The 22022-nt window shown below is 36.2% G+C and overlaps 2 protein-coding genes across 8 annotated transcripts in view; one reads left to right on the top strand and one right to left on the bottom strand.

The window, feature by feature from the left end:
• Window positions 1–11539, top strand: part of LOC5568773 (protein phosphatase PHLPP-like protein) — a 70340-nt gene extending 58801 nt beyond the window's left edge. For all 3 annotated transcript variants that reach the window (XM_021847273.1, XM_021847274.1, XM_021847275.1), the window contains exons 6-9: window positions 2671–2830; window positions 2893–3030; window positions 3092–3245; window positions 8797–11539. In XM_021847273.1, coding sequence (XP_021702965.1) covers window positions 2671–2830; window positions 2893–3030; window positions 3092–3245; window positions 8797–11345 — 3001 coding nt within the window. In that variant the 3' untranslated portion in view covers window positions 11346–11539. The remainder of the gene's footprint in view (window positions 1–2670; window positions 2831–2892; window positions 3031–3091; window positions 3246–8796) is intronic.
• Window positions 11540–17897: 6358 nt separating this feature from the next.
• Window positions 17898–22022, bottom strand: part of LOC5568759 (LIM/homeobox protein Lhx3) — a 171203-nt gene continuing 167078 nt past the window's right edge. Inside the window, exons 3-8 of one of the 5 annotated variants that reach the window (XM_021847276.1) lie at window positions 19951–20125; window positions 19614–19825; window positions 19256–19451; window positions 18912–19066; window positions 18650–18841; window positions 17898–18572 (exon numbers count right to left, since the gene is read on the bottom strand). In XM_021847276.1, the coding sequence (XP_021702968.1) occupies window positions 18286–18572; window positions 18650–18841; window positions 18912–19066; window positions 19256–19451; window positions 19614–19825; window positions 19951–20125 (1217 nt within the window). In that variant the 3' untranslated portion in view covers window positions 17898–18285. Of the gene's footprint in view, window positions 18573–18645; window positions 18842–18911; window positions 19067–19255; window positions 19452–19613; window positions 19826–19950; window positions 20126–22022 lie in introns of all 5 variants that reach the window. The other 4 variants (XM_021847277.1, XM_021847278.1, XM_001652498.2 and 1 more) reach the window with 4 other exon arrangements.

The following is a 22022-nucleotide window of genomic DNA, read 5'->3' on the forward strand; positions in this document are numbered from 1 at the left end:
ACTTAACCTTTATTATTGTAGGGGAACATGGTCCAATTCGGATCTAGTAATAGTTTTTTGGCATCTTTTCAGTACGATGAAAAGTTGTTTGTTTTCTTGGAAGCCTGATTTACCACGCACACTTTTCTCTCAGAAAGATTTTGTGATATCTCCTACCATGGCACAAAATACTCCTGAAGGTCCGAATTGGACCAACCCTGTTCCAATTCGGACCCCCCTGTTCTTATTCGTACCACCCTATATTTTATCGGTTTTTGCTTCAGTAGTTATGAAATATAATCCCAATTTGTTCAGTATCAAAGCTTATTGAACTTTCTCTATAAGCGCAAGCATATAATAGAAACTCAATGTTTGTAAAATTTTAATTTAGTTTGTTTCAGCTCAAATAAAATGTGAATTTCAATAAAATAAAACTATTCTCTTGGACAGGAAACTTTAATTTTTGAATTATTTATGTTTTTACGTAAATATAAGGATTTGTTTTATGACTATTTTCAAATCGACCACGGCTGGAATCGGATTTTTAGTTGCAATACAAATTTTACATGCTTTAGTTTAAAATTTCAATTTTAATAAGTGATATTCCGATCAATTATCACATCGCCATTGATAAATATATTTTATCAGATTTTTATTACACGCACTTTCTGACATAGAACATTTTTTTAAACAAAGTCGCTCAAAAATAACGCGATTTGTACAAGACTGATAAGAGATGCATAAAAAGTATGTAACGTTGTGTTGATTATTATTAAATTTTTCATTAAAAAATCGCAATATACTCTTGTTGCGTACAGTAATCAAATGTGTAAAAATCAGATTTTTATCTTCACTAGTCTTGAAATGGCAGTATGGTGAAGTCGTGCCCATACTTTCTGGGACACCCTATAAGTCTGTGGAATAGAATAATAGTCAATCAATGTTATATCAAAAATAAAATCAACTTGTACTAGTTGTGAGCAGTACTTATCTGATAAAAAGAATTCGTTGATTTTTAATTTACACATTTCTGATACTTTCGATAAATAAGATTATAAAGAAGATCATGTCGCAAGTAATAACATAAGCACCTGTAGGCATCTCCCGGCTAACAATAAAGATCGTGAACAATACTTGTCTTTTCCATCGTGTTTCACAAGACAAGCGCATAAAAAGAAGAACAATTGGCCATTTCGATTGCTTTCGGGTGCATGCAAATTGGCAAACATTTTCTTTCCAACCATCAAATAACATCACTACCTATAGCCGTTGTTGCCCAACCAGGTTATAGTCGGTCAATTTTCACCATCAGCTTTGTGCACACGTGTGCCATCTTCGCTACAGATGGGGAACACAAAAAGCAAAAGCGAAAATTCACCGCAAACCCTTAGCTCCGTCGCTGTTCTTTGCTTGACCTCTTGTTACTACCACATATCTGCCCACTTGTGGAAGTCTAGCCTTTCCGAATATCAAACTAGAAAAAAAGTATGGTGTTTTAATTTTGTTGTACCGTAAAACGGGGTATCTTTAATAATGCGGGGTCCACAACATACTAAACGAAATAACAAAATTTCTGTTAATTGGTTAAGCATAACGCATACGCAAAAATAAAAAGTATTGGTATGAAATTTCATATCAGAGGTATTTTGTTGGAATCGAGAACATTTGAGGAACGTTTCGAATATTAAAAAATGATGAGAACTCTGAAATGATGAAACGCTTACAAACAATTTGTTCCATGATTACTATTTTATAAAGTTTTGAAGAATTTATTATTTATTCTTGGCAGTTAAAGTAGAATTTGAACTCGGTTTCAAATCTCTTATCGAAAATCATTTTTACAAATCGTAGTCATTTTTATAATCAAAGCCAGAAATTTCCATATAACGTTGAACGCATGCCTACGGTAAGCAGTGCTTTACAACTTTTCGTAATTCATTCGATTTTGTTCAAAATGTACCTATTAATGTTATAAAAACGATTGATTTATATTGAATTCAATGTCCAAACATAAGAATCAATTGTTTTTTGTTCAGATATATACATTTATATAAATTCTTATAAACTAATAATGGTGTTTGACATGTTTATTATATGTATTCTGTTCTTAAATTTATAAAATCTTATCTACGTTTACTATTATTCTTCCCCAATCTGGTTCCAATCGCAATGATCTCAAACAGTAGTTAGATTTTCATGTGATTTTCATGTCAAAGCTCCACCAAAAACGAAAAACGATTTTTAATTGTATCAAAAAATATTGGTACATTTAAAATGAATCGTTATGCAATCTTTCAGTTGCAATCTATAACTTAGATACCACTACATGTTTTAAAAATTCAAAATAAAAATCTTTAAAACAAATTGAAGATAAATTCAGATTTTCTCCCGAAAATGTTAATAAAGGTACTCCATTTAACAGTACACTTTAAAATTCATATGAAGGAAACCACGTGGTGGAACTAATGTATGCTTGTGGATCATCGATGGGTTGCATGTGGCTTCTTTTTTTTGTGGGCTGAAACCTCACGCATTCGTTGGGTTAATCGCGTACGGCTATAAAGACATTATACACTAAGTCGTAATTTACTTTGTCCTTGTATGTTTTATGTAGTAGTATAAAATTTTTTTTAACTTAGTTTGGGTCATGATTAAACAACATATTAATTGCTCGTTTGTTTTTCGTTGCAGCTTGGAGGAATTGATACTGGAGAAAAATGAACTACAAGAACTGCCCAACTGTCTACAGAAGCTGATAAATTTGAAAACCTTGAATGTAGCATATAATCAGCTGGACCACCTACCCGCCTTTATGGTTAACAGCAGCAGCATGCGACCCGTTGGGTTATTCGTAAGCTTCTTATGGTATTATAGTGTTAGATACTGATAATTATGTATTTCTTATATTTGTAGCAAAGAAATGATTCCCTCAGAAATGGTCATCATAATGATCCGCTCTATAAGGAAGAGGAAAAGATTGAGCTTCCGCTAACGAAAGTCAATTTGCGAGGAAATCAGCTGAAGGGTAGCATCATCTTAGGCAACTATGGAGTATGTATCGTTTGTGGATTTGTGTTTGAATTAGATATTCAAACGTTTACTTTATTTCCAGCTCCTCACGCAGTTGGATGTTAGCGAGAATTCGATTGAGATCATGGATCTATCAGCACTGGATAAGCTGGAAACGATACAATGCTGTAGAAACAATTTGAAAGAGCTCACACTAAACGGACGACATTTGCACTCGTTGATTGCGGGTAACAACAGTAAGTAACGGTTACATATTTTTGAATTCTTTAGTTAGGTGCAAACATTACATTCTTCTTATGTTTCTAGTTAGGCAAAACTGTCATCATAATTTCTTCGTTTTTGCGTTACGTCTCTGTCATCATAATTTCTTCTTTTTTTTGCGTTACGTCTCCACTGAGACAGAGCCTGCTTCTCAGCGTAGTGTGTAAATTAAGAGCTGTTTCAGACTTATTACTGACAGCTTTCTTTGCCTAAGTTGCCGTTTTCGCATTCGTAACAGCACCCCAAAGTTATGGATCAATAAGAGTCAAATCCAACCTATTAAATTCAATGAAACATCAAAAGAAACATAAAATTTTTGATGCAAGAGTGCGAATCTTTGATTGTTTTTGATCGTAATTTCGGGATGCATAACAATTAAAAACTATCAGTTGCTGAAAACACTATTATGGATCAAATTGTGACATCAGTGAGTGGATCAGTGAGCGAAATCAAGAAGTTTTAATCCCATTCATTTATATTGCAGTGATTTGGCTAGAGTTAACATCTTATGGAAAAAATAACATACCGTACACCCCCGTTAATTTGAACGATACGCCATGCAATCCAAACATTTAGTTATCCTAGAAACGTGTTTCTGGTCATCTTTTGTTTTGATTCTGCGTTCCGTTCCACAGCGTTCCATTTCACTTTATTTCGTTCCATGAGCTAAATGACGTTCGAACCATTTTTAATCTGAACGTTGTGCAAATCAGCGGGGTACAGATTAAAAAGTGTTCAGATTAAAAGTGGTCAAACCACTACCCGGTACTGTGAGGGAATATGAACAGTAAGGGAAGGAATTTAGGAACGGATCAATAAATAAGTCATGACATCGCTTTTTATACAGTTTACACTTTAACCATTCGACTATAAGAATTATCCATGTTTTCAAGCATATTCGATCTCAAAATACATTGCTGCTCTGATTTATTATTTTTTGTGATACTGTGTTGTAGCAGTTGAGGCTTGAACTGTTTTGCTCAACAACAATAAGCTTTTCAACCATTTGTGTTTGTTCAAAAGTAATGTTTGCAACTCTTGATGTTGTAATTGTTTCATCCTTGAAGCTATTTAGAGTTGTGCATTAAGGGGATTCATAGGTATCGGCGATATCATATTGAATCAATATGATTTTTATAGTGAAGCTGCTCAGTACCCAAAGGATATCAAAGGATCGAACAATTTTATTGAACCAGTTTCATTTGTGTAATACCAAGAAATGTTATTCTGATTATCGGACTTACAATAGCTTATCGTGATGTTGGTGAATAAGTTATACTACTACTATACAATACATCAAATTACATGATTTTGAAATTTGGGGCATTGTACGATCTCTTTGTACCTTTCACAGTACGTGTTGCCAATTTTGATCTATAATCCAACCAATTTGTGAATGTTTATTAAAACTACCATGAAGTTTTAAATTTTTGAAGGTTACTGCATATTGTAGTAATACTCCATAATTTAGAACTCATTTGGTTGTTCTAGAACTGCTATTTGAGTTTTATTGGAATCGGTTCTGAGATTAAACAATGATTTTTTGTCCAATATACATAAATGGATCTATCAAGCTTTTACTTCCTCTATATATTTCTTCTTAAGAAAATTTGTGGAGAAGAATAATAACTGTGTTTCCATCAATTCCTCCAGTGTTCAAGGAATTCCAACAATTTACAATCTTTTGGAGCTTTTGCGGAAGATTTTCCAGATTACTCGAGGAAAATCTTTTGTGATGAATACTGGAATTTCTTCAGAGATTTTGTTAAGGATTTATTTAGCTTATCTTGTTTATTTCTCGTAGATGCTATAGTTCCTGCATACAAAATCATCTATAATTTAACCTACGAAAGATATGAAGAATTATTCATCTATGTCTCAAAGATTAGTTATAGCAGTGGGCAAGGTAGAATCCGGAACGTGTTTCAATTCAATTTGTTGTCTGAGCCCATTTAACGCCTTGGAAAATGTCTATGGATTCTGTATGGTTTTCTTTTCGTTTCTTCTCCGAATGCTTTGCATTTGTCAACGTTTTTTTTTCAGAAACACCTCAATGTATTCCATCATTTTTTTTGTTTAAAAGCTACAAAGCATGAACTTATGAGTTTTTTACGGCTTGCAGTCATTCTCTACTGCAAGCCGTAAAAACTCATAAGTTCCGTAAACTACTCCAAAGATTTTCATTGTTTCTGGATTAACTTATTATATTCAATGAGTTTAACTAATGATACATCCAATTTCTCAGAGGTATTTCTAGTAGGGCTTGATGTAAGCACTAAATGATGTGTGAAATAAATCTCCGGAACTATTCCTTACGCATCTTTGGACGAATTCCTGTTTGAATACTTGGAGGAGCCCTGAGGAAAATCATTAGACTTTTTCATATGGAAATCACAGGATTAATTCCTGGACAAATCAATGCGATATACGTAGGTTTTCAATAAATTCAAATTGCATGTAGGGTAGAAGCACCGGTTTTGGCCATAAATCAGTTGTAGATAGCCATGGTGGATCATACACCATTTTACATAGTCAATCAGCATGAAACTTTTTGTGTTCAGTAGATCACATTCATATGATAGAGCTACATTCAGTCACTCCTCCGAATTGATTCAAATATAAGAAAAACAATTGATTTTCCTTATAGTGTCAATTCCCATACACCTAGTTTGGCCAGGGTACTCCTAATTTGGTCATCCTCGTAAAAATTTAACAATTTAGGAACCGAAGTTAAATCTCTGGCCCATATTGACCATCGAGATTTTCAAAACGAAAAATTGGTTTTAATTTTTATTGACATTCTCTCTTAGGCTGACCAAAACGGGTATTTTTATGGAGGAATATTGGAAGTTTCTATAAAAGTTTTCGGGGAACATTTTGAGAAGTCCTCGAGAGAACCCAGACAACCAAAATGTACGTATAACGAAATTACCTGGAGGCTTTGTATGTGAAAAATTTCACTTATAAGACGTCGCGAAAAGGCCTCCTACGTACAAAAGTGAAGGCGATATACGTGCATATTTTATGTGATGAATGATAGCATACAATGCGAGAGTGTAAATTTTTTACCGAACCAACTTGTGATCTTATGCGACTCAACGTATGATAACGAATGTTGATTTGACAGCTGCTACGGATTGATTCGATTTACTCTGTACGAATGTACGGGACGAAAGAAAACGTACAAATGAACTCAGAAAAAAGCGTTTTATGCGAGGAAACTCATCAGTATGACGATTTTATCCATCGTGTTTTGCGGTTTTGATGCAGTTTGTATGAATAAATGAGTTGTTACGTGAACTCTCTTGCGACTTCTGGTTGTCTGCAAAGAGAAACTTCTGATGGAATTCCAAAGAATCGCCAGGAGAAATTTCTGCAGGAATCGCCAAAGGATTTATTTTATTTAATATCTAATGTAATTCCAAGAATGGTTCGAGAAGAAATGCTCGAATAAATGTACAGAAGAAATATAAAATCTGAAAGCAATCTTTGAAAAATTCAAATAATAACTTTTGTAGTAATCTTGACAATTTTTTTTCGTCGGTCAGGCGGGAGGGCAATAGCTCCTCCCTACCCCCCTCTTCGTTTTTCGGCTTAAATAGAAATGAATCTTTGTGAAACATATTTCACGACATAGGGTTATTTACGGCTTCGGCACCATTCGACTATTATCAGAAACCAAATTTCAAACGCCAAATACCATGCCCACACAGTTACGGATCACCCACAGTGACGGATCACTTTGGCGTTCAACATCGGATAACTCGCTCAAAACATAAACGTTGATCTAAAACTTATTTTTCCCATGTTATACTATTTGCCTTCTACCATTTGTAATGTTAAGCACAACATTCAACCACTAAATTACGGTGTATTTGACAAATGTTTAGTTGACACCACACAGCTATCATTATATGGTCGTTTTCTGTAAGAAGTGCCGTCAGCATTCATAAGCCCCCACAGGTGGTAAAATTCAAATGTTATACTATAAAACATGCTCGTTCGTTTCGATTAAGTATGAATTCATATTTGGATCACATTTTTCTCGATTGTTGATTCTAAATACCGAATATTAGCACTTCTAACTAGTGATCCATAATATGGACCAGCAAATGATTGTTTACCACGGTTATGGATCACTTCCAAATAATGTAAATTTCTGCCATTTTAAGCATTGGATTCGACATTTTCAGACAATAGCACTAAGGATAAAACTAATAAAACAACAAGGTTTGTAAATTTCATGTTTTAGCAGAGAAAAATTGGTGGAAAACTTGGTGTGGAGCGAAAACAGTACATGTCTCACTTACTACAATGCAGTATCACAACAAAAAAGGCATTTTACCCTTGTTTCCAGCTCTAACACTGCTATTTTTTGCAGTAATATGTGACATATTGATAACTTTCGCCAAATCATGGAATACAGATGCATTGAGTTAAAAATCTCTTTGTTTTGCGCACTGATCCGTAATATGTCACAATTTGATCCATAATATGAAAATTGATCCATAATATGGTTTTCAGAACCCGATACAATTTTTAACTTTTATGCAATCCTATGTAAATATTGCACTCAAAACAGTTTACTAATCGAAGTTCCAATTTGAAACGATTCAATTTGTGCTTTTAAATTACAATTTTACGTTTTCCATGTCGTTTTATTGAATTTTATAGGTTGGACTCCACACTATTTGATCAAAAACTGTGGGGTCATGGTACACTGTATTTTTCTATCAAAATACACCAATGAAGACATTCAGATGATTCTTTGTTCTGTCAGCTTCCCGCTAACGCGACTTCCAAGACTGAACAAACAATTTACTAGAGATATTATCAATTCACGCCTCAAAATGCGATTGATTTGGAGCTGCCGAACAGATTCGCCTTCAGTTCTTATAGGAAAACTGCCGAAGATAATGAGGCTGCCGACAACAGTCACACTGACAACAGATCTTCGAAACATTGTAAAAACGTTTCCTAAAAGTTGTTAAATAGATCAATAGGCGTCAATAGATAGAAGATTGTTCAGCGCATAAACGTAAACAGACTCACGCGTAATTTGTTCGCTATTGCCCGAAAAAATTGCAAAAGAAATGCGGCATCGGCATGACTGACGAGAATACGTGAATTCCTCTACCAGATGACGAGTGTAATTCAGTGATAAGTTTTCAAGATCTTAGTTTCCATTGAAAAATAAAATGTAGAAAATCTGCAGAACTTTGGCGGTTATTGTCCTTTTCAAACCCACATTTTTGGAAGGAATTTGTAAACTCAGAGATTCACCCTATCTTTTGATCGTAATGGCAACCGTAATCAAAGAAGACAATTTTCACAAGACAATGTCCAAGACGACTTACCTTCGCTAAAAAAAAATAGTTCCGCCAATGGTGAATGTAAACTCTAAAGCACGAATCCTAGAAAGGATCAAAAAGTGATCATTTTGTATAAAAATAGCACTCAAAAGCACTGTTTTCGTAGCATGGATTTATTAATAAATTAACCTAATCTACTTCCTTCTATTTGTAGACCTCACCAAAATTATGGTGCGAGCAACTCCAACAAACCTCAAGCACATCGACATCAGCTTCAACTGTCTCCGCGAGCTTCCAGATTGGCTGGTTGGATGTCACCAACTCCGCACGTTGTATGCCAACAACAATCAGCTACACGTTATATCGGAACACCTGTTGAACAACGAACATGCCACCATACTCACTCTGCACCTAGCTTATAACCATCTTACCAGTTTTCCACCGATGGTCAAACGTAAGCTGCCACTTCAAAAATTGTACCTGCAATGTAATCGCATCGAAGACCTACCGGAGAACTTTTTCATAGCGTGTGAACGCCTTACAATACTCAACATCTCCAGCAACAAGTTGATGACCTTGCCAATAATTTTCGGTACAAATTGTAATCTCGAGCGACTCTACGCTACTAATAACAATCTCACGGATCGTGTACTTGACTCACTCATTTGTTTGACTCGACTAAAAGTCTTGCACATAGGTTACAACCATCTAACAACTCTACCTGAAACATGTATTACCTGTTGGGGTGAGCTAGAAGAGTTGGTCATCTCAGGCAACCGATTAAGGCATCTCCCAGACAATCTGACTAATTTGCGAAACCTACGGGTGTTGCGAGTACATTCAAATCAACTCCAAACAATTCCTCCGCTAGCAAAGAATCTCAGTCTACGAGTTTTGGATCTGGCTCATAATCAACTCGATAAGATCAATATGGTGTCGCTCGTGTCGAAGCATCTGCAGTTTCTGGATCTATCAAGCAACACTCAGCTACAGGTTGATCCTCATCAGTTACAAGCGTGTCGATCACAAAGGCCAATGAGTTTGGTGGATGTATCCGGCAAAAATAGGCCTTCTCTACCAACTGCTCCATGGCCGTATCAGGAAAACGAAGAATATGAACCATGCTGGAAGGTTGGCTTCGCGGAAACTCCTGGCTGTCTGCCGAAGTTGTACATTTCGCAGTTACGATTACCCGGGTTTTGCAATTCGGAGGGATTGTTTGGTATGTTCGATGGAGAGGTCAACAATTTGATTCCCAATATGCTTGTGAAAACTATTCCAAAGATATTGCTGGAAGAACGAACCGTTAAGGAAACTGCCAATGACTACATGAAGTACACGCTGCTGTCAGCCCACAGGGAGTTGAAGCAGCAAGGTCAGCATGAGGCGGTCAATGTAACGTTATGTCACATATCGAGAAGTAGGGTCCCGAGCGAGATTATGAGCTATCTTCCTCAAGCGGCCAATGGGAGGAAATTCATCCTGAGAGTGGCTAGCGTGGGCGAGAGTGTTGCAGTATTGGTCAAGCATAACAGATGTGTTAAGTTGACTAATGGGAATCCTTGTAGAAGAATAGGTTTAAGTGCGAACTATCCGGTTACGGTGCCTGACCCAGAGGTTACGGAAGTTGTTCTAAGCGATACGGATGAGTATCTTGTGATAGGGAATAAAAAACTGTGGGAGGTCATTACAATGGAAACAATTGCCGAGGAAATCCGAAAGGAAGAGAACATTTTGTTGGCTGCAAAACGTGTTCAGGATATCGCACAAAGCTATGGGGCAGAAGAGAATATCAGTATTATTATTGTGAAATTCAACAATCTTGGAACAGATATTGATTATCTGATGAGAGAATTAAGGCAAACTATTAGGAAAAAGCCCACACCTGGAAGTGTAATGTCGGGGTTTTGTAAGTGTGGATGCTGTTGTGAATCGAACAATAATTGCTGCCATTCCGGCGCATCGAGCACTTTCATAAGACATCCTTCGGGCAGGAGTGATCGTTCGTCTCCAAGTGGTCAAAGTGATCAGACGTCGGGCAGTGAAACGCAAATCAATGGAATGAAACCAAGGTGTTTGGATGTCACAACACTGAGCACAAGAAAACCCAATGCATATCTCACTAACGAGCGACGGAGTCTACGAGGAGGTGTAGTCCGAGCAGTACGAGCAAGAATTGAGGAAGAAAAGGAACGAGAAGTTGAAGAATCTGATTCCGCAATGTCCGAAGAGCAGTTCAAATGTTGGGAATACATGCTGGAACAAAACACCCAGCTGTTGTTCGATAAGGAACTGAACACCATATCTCGAGCTTTTACCAAACGACCTGGATCGAATACTAACCTAGCCAGACCGCAGATGAAATCCTTGTCTTCGAGTTCCCCACAACTGGCTCACGATAGTGATAGTTGCTTCAACTCCTCTTTAAACGGTTACAATACCATGGCTCACCCAACACGTGCTACACCATTCCTTTCGAAGCATTTTGGCAGTACACGTTCCTTCCATCCAACGTCTTCACAGAACTTCTTCAAACCCATACGGTACAATACTGCGCGACCCCAACCGATCAATGCTGGCCCAAATGCTGCGTATTTCGGATCCCTTCAGCGATTGATGCCGTATAACTTGGAGTACGACTTCAACGCCATGCAGGAAAGGTACGCAGCGAACAACGAAGGAAGCGCCCTCGAATTGGATGCAGTTGATCCGGACGGAGGACGAATGCAACAATATTGGGGTGTCGCAACTACGGAACTGTGACATTATGAATACGGATGGCGGTAAAACTCACTGTAGCAGACGTAGCTGTGTTTTAAATTTAAGATGTATTTTTTGTAAAGGTCTCATTCTTATTTCGTTTAGCAATAAATTAAATAAATATGTACACATTGAATTTTACACAGTACTTAGCTATCTGTATAAGGATCTGTTTCTTTGTGTAGTTTCTACTTAAACGTTAAATGTTGTTTCTTGAAATCCTATTTACACCTTCGAACCGTGCTGCTGGATAACTTTAGGAAAATTTAGTTTAGTTTACACCTATAGATTCCATCCAACTTTTGGCTTCCTTTTAGTGAATACTAAACGCTTAATACAAACCGTGAAATTTGATTGCTGTGTGTGTGAAACAAGACTAGAGCGTTGACACGGATTCCGACGATTCTGACTAAACAAACTATGTTTCTCTGATGACAATTAGTTTCATTCAGCCCTATAACTATGTTCTTTCTATTATTGAATTAGCGTTTAAGGAACTGATTAGTGTCTGTTACTCAAAATATATACTTTGGTAAATAAATTAAAGAGATATTATAATTGATAACCGAAAAAAAATGATTGTTTTAATTCGAAACACCTTTCTGTTGAATTAATGAAAATACATGGAAGATTTATCCCTAATTTTATAAATAAGACTAGTTGAGTTTGCACTCGTTTGGACTAGCTGTCTCTCGCTTTGTTATACTATTTCAGTATATTGGTAGTTTTTGGTATTGATTCAGAATTTTATAATAACAAATAATAATTAAAAAACATCATAATTAAATGTAGTTACTCTACCTTTGCATGCTCTCTGTTGAGGAAACGTGTGTTAATAGTAACTTTATAGTTCTTTGAACTAGTAACATTGTGGAAACCACGATGGATTTTGTTTATTTACGTACAGTTTATCGATTCAAAAGGATTCGCTTTCGTATAGGCAATGGATTAAAAACCTTTAACGTATTTCAACGATACCGGCTTATTGATTTACTCATAAAACAATTTTTTTTTCTCGGGAATCAATTTGATCTTGACTTGAAGTATCAAAAGTTCTGCCGAGAGTTCCTCCTTGTTTAGGAGATTCTTGAAAAAATATCCAAGGATTTGCAAAATATCGAAACGTTCGTTCAGAGAAATCTCTGATAACTCTAATATTGAAAGTACATTAAAGTTTCCTTCTTGGATCCTCTCACAAAGAAACCCCAAAAACTACTCGATTAGGGTTGATGTACCAATAGCCGCATAGCTAAGAACAAATATTCGTATAAAATCGAAAAATAACGCTAGCGTCATTATTTTTACATCATCTGAAAGCTTTTTATCTTGGTTTTGAGGGAAAAATATGAAAACTACGGAAACTCATATGTTTGTATTCATTATCGCTTATGCCACTATAGGAATACATGAGCCTATAGTAGCACTATTTCTAATTTCTGTTCCTATAGTAGCACTAGAATCGTGGCGTTGGCAAAATACTAATCAAAACCGTATTTTTACAAAGCTTTTATATTTTTTCTTCAAAGTCTGGATCAAAAGCATTCATTTGATGTTGAAAAAGTTCTTAATTCATTAATTATTTCGTATAATAAAAAATAGTTTCACTAAGTAGTGCTACTATAGGAACAATAGGTTTACTATAGGCGCAAGGGAGCTCAAATTTTAGGCAAAACTAATTATTTCGATCATTTTTTGAACAAAATCAAAATGTGTATCAATGGTACTTAGATAAATAGCTCCTGGCCTTCATGTCAAAAAATATTTTGAAAAAAATTATAGCAAAAAGGCCGTAAAAAGCCACTAGTGCGACTATAGGGGACTGTCCACTAAGGAAACGCTGACCCTATTGGATATAATATTATACTTTCCGAATTTTTTCTCAAGAGTTCTTCGGGAATTCCTACTTGAACTTGTATTGCTCACAGTACCTTCTGAAATAATGTTGTATTCAACCCATGAGGAAATATTTCATGAGGAATTTTATCAGGAACTATCCTTAGCAGAATGAGTTATGTTATAGTTATGTTCCTAAATTGTTTCGACGTGATTGTGTGTTTAAAAATCGCAGGATATTGAACGGGAAAATCGGACAACATGGGAGTAAACGTAACTGTCATTTTGTACGGAACGTTTCATGGTGTTTTTCAACAGCCTACTTGATGACAAGACAAAGTTTGCCGGGACCACTAGAATCAAGACTAAAACTATGGATAACTCAAAATGAAACTTTTGAACAAACACCCCAAAAAATAGGAAGAGCTTCCAAAATTTAGAAAAATAAAACAAAATTAATCCTTGATATCACCATAATATTCATCAATGAACTTCTTTGAATCCCTTTTAATATTTAGGGACACATTCTTAGATGAGACTTTTGAAAAAAACCCTTTAAGAATCGTTATGAGATCCCTTGAAAAGTACCTGCAGAATCCTCTGTTAGAACTTTTAGGTGTAATGCTTCCAAGAATAATCCAAAAATATACACCTGCGAAAATATTAAAAAATATGATAATTTCAGGAGAAATCTCTAAGAAAATATCCAAATTTTTTTTGGAAAATTCCTGAAAAATAAATTAGCACGCGACACGTTTTTCAAAGTGATACTTTCCAAAAATGGTTTCAGAGATGTATCAATAAATGTATCTGTCACTTACCTAGCTCTAGTTTCGTTGCATATTAATATCAAAAGTTTATAAAGTTTAATTGCCGTTCCAATGAACTTGCGTTTTACCTTGCGTTTGACGATTAACATTATTGAAACGGCGAGATTTGCTTAGCATAACTTAGCAAGTTATGTTTTTAGCAATTGACTACTGTGATTAGTTCCAAGAGATATTTTTATTCTTGAGTTGAAACAAACTATGCTGCTTGGGAATCTCTGCAGTAATTCTTGTAAGAATTCAAAAAAAAAAAAAACTCGTTAGAAATGCCTTTATAAATCCCAGCCCAAAAAATGCTTGTAGGTGTTCTTAGTGAAATTTTTGATCGAATCCGTCACAGAGTTCTGTATTAGTACTTTCAGAATCTGTTAAAATTTCTTGATGAAATTTTTAATAATATTTCTGGAATATCTGGGGCCCAGATAGCCGTAGCGGTAAACGCGCAACTATTCAGCAAGACCAAGCTGAGGGTCGTGGGTTCGAATCCCACCGGTCGAGGATCTTTTCGGGTTGGAAATTTTCTCGACTTCCCAGGGCATAGAGTATCTTCGTACCTGCCACACGATATACACATGCAAAAATGGTCATTGGCATAGTAAGCTCTCAGTTAATAACTGTGGAAGTGCTCATAAGAACACTAAGCTGAGAAACAGGCTCTGTCCCAGTGGGGACGTAACGCCAGAAAGAAGAATCTGCAGGATTTGCTTTGAAAATACCTTATCAAAGTTAGAATTTGTCGTGAGGGGAACTGATGTAAGATTATTGTTGACTTTATTCAATTTTGCCCTCTTTTTCCGGTTTTTTGCTCTTAAAAAATATTTCAGAAGAACATGACCCGGGATTTCTGAAGGAATCTATTAATGATTTATTTCAGGATTTATTCGAGTTATACCTACATTGATTATCTAACCAACATTTTTTTCTGTCGGGGGAAAACCTTAAAATTCGTGCGCTTTGTGAAAAATGATATCTTTAAAAAATTAAAATTTACCTTTAATTACTAGTTATTTCTATCTTCGTCTGATTTTTCTCAACAAACTTGTTAGAAGTATTGTTGAGACGCAGCTTTATGTTGCAGCGATCAGCTAAGAAGAAATATTTTATAAAATCGAATAAATAATCCAGCGGTATTAATGAGAATCAAAAATCAGAATCGCACAACAGCCAGATTGACTGAATTGAAAGTCAGCACAACTTGTATATAATTCTCGATAGAGATTCATAAACGACAATCTATGTTGACAATAAAACATATCGTAAATAGTACGATCGCATTAAGGCTGTGAATCGTTTCACCAATTCGTTTAACTTTTAGTTGAAATTTGACATTTCGACTGTTGTTTTCCCCTCAAATGATTCAAATAAACTTCGTGTTCGACCCATTTGAGTTTTGACAGCCGAGTAGTATTTCGGAATAAAGTTGACAGATGGTTAGTTATTCTCAAATTAACGGGAGCAGAAAGTAACTTTTGAACTGTCAAGTTTAACCATGCTCCAGAGCAGGATTATTTTTAACCGGAGGGAAAATAACTATCGAATCCTCAAATTTTGACTGAAAGGTAAACAAATCGGTGTAACGGTTCACAGCCTAAGGTGTATAAACTGAAAAAAAAAAACGTATATCAATCCAGAATAGCATCAAATGAAATCGCAGTAACTTAGCAAAAAATTGCCACTCAAGCTTGGCATTTGCTGACGATTGATCTCAAAGAATAACAAAGCTAGTGTCACTGCGTATGAAGCTTGCATTCATTATGAAAAATAATCAAAAATCAATCAAATAATCACATCTTCATCTTGAGTCACTTGGATGTACAGTGGTAAGGTGTCACATTATGAATTCGGAGGTTCTGGGTTCGTGTCCTGATAAAAAACTTGTTATTTGCATCAAAATTGTGTGGCATCGCATTTGTGATCACAGTATATAGCCTTTCCGTGCATTCTAAACGAGTACGAGCTCTAGCAGTCAAGATCCAAGTTTCCAGACTTGGCCATTTTATATGAAAAACGGCAAAATGATCTGTTTTTCGCCGGTCACTGTAAGTAATGGAGCAATTTCTAGAACAATCCGAGAAGGTATGCTAGGAAAAATATACAGGGAAAATTGATGTACTAAATCCAATTATCTGCAGAATTCTGAAAACTTCCTTGAATTTATAGGATAATATCTCAAAACTACTCAAGACAAATTACTGGCAAAATCTTTAAACTAATTTCTTGGGGAATCCCTGTATAAGCCAATGCTTGGAGATTCCCTCAGTGAAATTCATGGTTTGGTGTAAACTCTGTGTTAATTCCAAAAAATAAATTGAATTTGTGGAAGAATTTATAAAAGAGTTTATTTGAATTTCTTTTAGGTTTCTCTGAGTAATATTTTTGATTAGTCGCTGATTGCATTTCATCAAGGATTTCCAGAAATAATTTTATGAAAATGAAGTTTTGAATAAATTTGTGGAGTAATTGAAAGCAAAATCTCGTTAGAGTTATCAGGATTAATTTCTAAAAGTATATCTTGAAGGATTACTATAGATACAGTCGACTCTTCACACATCAATATTCTATAACACGATATATTCTATAACTCGATGAAGTCCCTTCAAAATCATTACGGAGAGAAGTAGATATATCCTCATACATCTAAAAAAAATATATATAGATATATATACATATGTATATCTAAAAAAAATTTTCATACAGGGAAACATGTACCACAATTGGAAGTGAATAAAGACTTAAAAGTTGTAATACAACTTTAAAAATACATAAAATTTGAATATTGATTTTCAGTAAAAAATGTGATTACTCGAGCATTTTTTGTTGACTTATTGCTGAATGTGGCATCTGAGACTAATATTTGGTGGAATCCCTACAATCTTCCCGATATACTCTTTGATTGAATTACTGATACAACATTGTATTTAAAATTAAGGTTTTTTTTTTCAAAATTTCCATTGATGAATTCTTGATGGTGTCTTGAGCAGGCATTGCAGATTTCGTTCTCATTTGATTTAGAACCATGATCAAAGCAAGTGAAGTAAAACATCCATGATCGGTAATGTATCGCAAGTTGTAACAAGTTTGATAAATAAGAGCAGCGAACCACAATCCTAACGAGAAAGCGATGATAAAACTATTTTTTCTCGCTTGTCTACCAATGGGGGTAGATGTTTTATTTTACCAGGAAGAGGGATTTATAATATAATAAATATATCTTGCAGTGCTATAAATAAATATATCATGCACTGCTATCCTCCCGATCTATTCAGAGCTGTAGCAGTAAACGATAAACAGGCTCTCATAATGTGCTGCAAAGCATGATTGTTACTGTTACAAAGAGTGATAAATGAGAGACTCTCTTAATTTTCTCAGGATTCAATTCCTGGTATATAGAAAATTTTTATGAAATTTTTGTGAAAATTGCATAGAATTTCCATCATGAGATCAAGGATAAACTTCTAGTAAACTTTTGAGAGACAGACAAATATTTTGAGCTGTTGCTGAGGACTTGATAGAGAAATTCAAGCTACCTCTAGGAACAATTTCTGGAATAAATTATTTGAATAGTTTTTAGATAAATACCTTGAAGAATGTGAAGAAAAATATAATGTGCTGTTCCTGGCGAATATGTGGAGTTATCCCTTCTTCTTCTTTCTGGCGTTACGTTCCAACTGGAACAGAGCCTGCTTCTCAGCTTAGTGTTCTTATGAGCACTTCCACAGTTATTCACTGAGAGCTTACTATGCCAATGACCATTTTTGCATGTGTATATCGTATGGCAGGTACAAAGATACTCTATGCCCTGGGAAGTCGAGAAAATTTTCAACCCGAAAAGATCCTCGACCGGTGGGATTCGAACCCACGAACCTCAGCTTGGTCATGCTGAATAGCTGCGAATTTACCGCTACGGCTATCTGGAGTTATCCCTTATCGTATTCAATGACGATTATTCGAATAATTCCTCGATGATTTCTGTTAAGATCTCTGGTAGAAGTCTGATTTTTAGTTGGACTCCGAGATTATTCAAAAAGTTTCTTATGACGCAATTTTACAAAAATATGATTGTTGAAAACCATCAACAAAAATATTCATTTTTCGAAGCAAATCAGTTGATTTGATTTTGAAGTTTGAAATTAGCTCATTAAAGTTTCTATATTCACTGCCTACAAAAAAGCGATCATCCCCAATTCTAGATTAATCGATACGATAAATCAATTTAACCTAACCGAACACAGAAGCCTTTCGCGTTCTCTCTCTCTCTCTGCCCTTCGGAGACCTCAAGCACATCAGTAGTGCAGAGCCGGCGGTACATGATTGCCGTTGGTTTGCGGTATTGCTGGTACAGATGCCGCCACCGAAGGCACCGACGGAGCCGGCACAGGTTGTTGCGCTACTGCGGAAGCGACGGATCCATTCGGTGGGCAGGATTCACCGAGCCATGAATCGGGACTGGGCGGGAAATCGGGATAGCCGTGGGCTGGACTAGAATCGTTGCTCATGTCGGATACCGCACTACCGTGCATCCCGTGGGGACCCCGGGGACCTCCATGGTGCATTGAGTTGACGGGTTGACCTGCGAGTACAGGGAAAAATATGAAATCCATTAGTAGGAAGCGTTCCTCGTCGGCGGTACGGGAGCCACTTACTCACCTAGCGGAGTGTATACAATATTGTCTGGATAGGAACCGAAATGGTGACCCGGTCCCATGGGCGGAGGTGAATGACTGGATAGATATGGCGGCGGACTTCCGTTACCGTGGATGTAAGAACCCCGCCCGCTGTGGGGTGAAGCACCATCTTCTAGACCCATGTTCGAAGTACTAAAGCTATCGTTGCTAAGATCTGAAAGCATTAGCATAGAATTTGGTCATCGAAAAATGTCTCTCATTTCAAAACAGCACTCAAAACTTACCATGATGACTAAAACTATCTAGATCGATTTTCAATTCGTCCTTATCTAAGAGTTTATCGTGCCTGCTCGGTGAGCCGCCACCCTTCATTGAACGGAAATATTGACTCCATCTCGTGCGACCGGCGTCCTTTTTCAGTCGTTTTTCTTTGGCTCGTCTGAGGGGACAAACAAACAAGATGTATCATTCTGCACCCTTTTTGTGAATGGCTTTGTATCTTAACATTAACAGTTAAATATGTTCCTAAAATCTTTTCGATACAGTCCTCATTTTTGCAATACAAAGCCACTCCTATCATTTATTTCTATCATATACAGTGCATTCTCAACACGTTAAGAGGTCTTACCTATTCTGGAACCACACTTGTACTACTCGCATATCCAGTCCGGTGTCCTGGGATAACTGTTCGCGGACGTGTCGTGCTGGCTTTGGACTACTGTTGTAAGCACTCTTCAGTGTTTCCAGCTGTTTGGCGGTAATTGTTGTGCGAGGACGTTTGTTTGATGATTCACCATCCAATGATCCATCGGAGAGATATAAACCTGTGTGAGTAGGGAGTAAAATATTGAGTAAGATGATTTTTCTTGACTGATTTCGTTCACATATGTTTGACCGAACCGGATGGTCAATGGGGCCCTCGAGATGCTGATAAATGATAGCAACTTTTTGCTTGATCAAAGTGTTTCGTATGTTCTTAAACCCACCTTTGGCTTTTGCTGCCTCGTAATCGGGCTTGCAAATAAGTTTCCCATCCTCTATCAGGTAGAACTCGTCGCCAGTGTTGAGCTGCCGCGAGCACATCGAACACATAAAGCACTGCAGATGGTAGACATTGTCTTGGGCCCTTCGCACCACTTGAGTGGGTGGAATTCCTAGATCGCAAGCCGCACATTTCGTACCGTACCGCCTGTAGGACCCGCAACATACAGAAGAGAGTTAAACATTAACATATAAACAGTTTCCTTGCCTAGCGAGCTTCCAATTCCACGTACCCCATACCAAGAGGGGTTCCCAACTGGAGCCGTGATGTTTAATACTTACTTGAAAAAGTCGTCCTTGCAAAATAATTGACCGTTTCGAGCAAAACATTTCTCATTGAGCTGTATGTGACAATCGCTGCATTGAAGACACTTGGCGTGCCACGTTCGGTCAGACACCTTCAGGATAAAACGGTCCAGTATCAGCTCATGACAGCCGCCGCACTTTGGGATGGTTGCTGGAAGAGGAAACAGAAGAAATGCATAGTGAATGGGATTTGTAGAATAAATTTAAAGAGTAATGTAATTTCTTCGTATTTTAATATTTTTAGTCATGGAGTTCCTTTTAAAGGCCTAAAGTAATGAGTTCGGGGTTTACGTGTCGCCGGAGTGATTTTTCTGGTATGTATCAAGCATGTTGATGAAGTAGCTGATGACTGCTTAAACATGGACGGTTGATCAATTTGGTAAGCTCATTTCATGCTTTTATTTTATATGTATGTATATTATATTATAAAACACATTTTAATCGTGACCACGATAGGAAAGTCACTTCTATGTATTTATTCAACAAATTATGAACGGTTTATCACTAAAGGTATGACAAAAACTCTTGTTTATGCTTAAATAACATAAATAGCATTTGAAAATACATACCTTTCCTTTGACCTCATTTTTGTCATTATTGAAAAATCTTAGAAAGATTCGTTTGAAAGTGTCGTTTTATTGTAGGTCTACGTTGTTTTTAGCGATTTATAGGGGGTGGGACATTTCGCATACAGACGTTTCGCATTAGGACGTTTCGCATACGGACGTTGGACACAATGAACATTTGGCATAATCAGAATTATATGCCTTTTTCAAAATGCTACCTGTTTTTGTATGAAACTGCTTTATGCAAAACGTCCATTATGCCAAACGGGACGTATATGAAACAGCCTTATGCAGAACGTATTTATGCGAAATGGGTCACCTCCATTTATAGGCGACTTTTTGAATTGAGGTAGCATGGATCGCTTCTCTTATCAAGATGAATCCTGATTATAAAAGGTATGCCGGGGCAAGTGTGAATCCGGGGTAAATGGAACCTTTCGTCATAGCTTATTTAGGATAAGTTTTTCAATGGGGTATTATTCTACAAAATTGATACGCAATGTGTTTAGTACAAACATTGTTGCATGTTACATTGTGACATGTTTCACGTCTTGCAAAAAATAATTGCGTTATAAATCGAATTATCATAGATGAGCTACAATTGTAAGTATTATTACAAGCTGCTTAAGATAAACAGGTATTTTGTTTTCATTTCATATGAAAATTTCTATGGTCTAACTTACATGCTTCAAACATGTCTCTAGAGAGTAGTACTAAAACATTCAAACAAATGATTTTTACCAAAAAAGATAAATCCAAAATAACGTAATTGTATAAGAAAGAAAGAGAATGTATATTTTTCTGTACGTATTTTTGTTTTTATATTTTTGACATACGAATTCAAAATTGAACAAAGATGAAATTTGATATGCATCATGAGAACGATTATTTTCCATTTTTATTGAACTTTGATATTTCTACTTAACTTAGTAGTTTCAAAAAACAATTTCTTCCATTAGGTGGTTTTCTGCATTGCATTACTATAATATTTACATTTCATAAATTATTGGATTTAGTGCGATGTGACATACCAATAAATGTACGTTTTTTCCTAAAGCGTTGCGTATTTTCTGGTTGATCCTTTATGTACATTAAATATGTACCCAAAATATAAAATGTATGATTTATTAATCTTATTATTGTAATGTTTGACTTACTGATGTAACTGGATGGGCCCACTTGCCCCGTTTAGCGAGGTAACTGCATCTAATGGCTTTTTTTCTTCTAAGGCTTTCATAATTTCGAAACTATTCGATCAAATTCATGCACACACCAGCAAATATGTTGCCAAAAAATGACCGTGTTGTTGGATTTCAAAAATATTGAAAATTATATTGAACCATTTGTTTGAACTGCCGTTTTTTAGGTCCCACTTGCCCCGGGGTACCTTAATTTTTAAACCCTCCTCTTCAACCAATTTCCTACCTCAGATTTATAATCCTTCCTCTTGCTGATAACCAAAAGGTCGTGGTCAGCGCCGTC

The sequence above is a fragment of the Aedes aegypti genome, chromosome 2, assembly GCF_002204515.2.
Source record: "Aedes aegypti strain LVP_AGWG chromosome 2, AaegL5.0 Primary Assembly, whole genome shotgun sequence".
NCBI classification, from domain to species: Eukaryota; Metazoa; Arthropoda; class Insecta; order Diptera; family Culicidae; genus Aedes; species Aedes aegypti.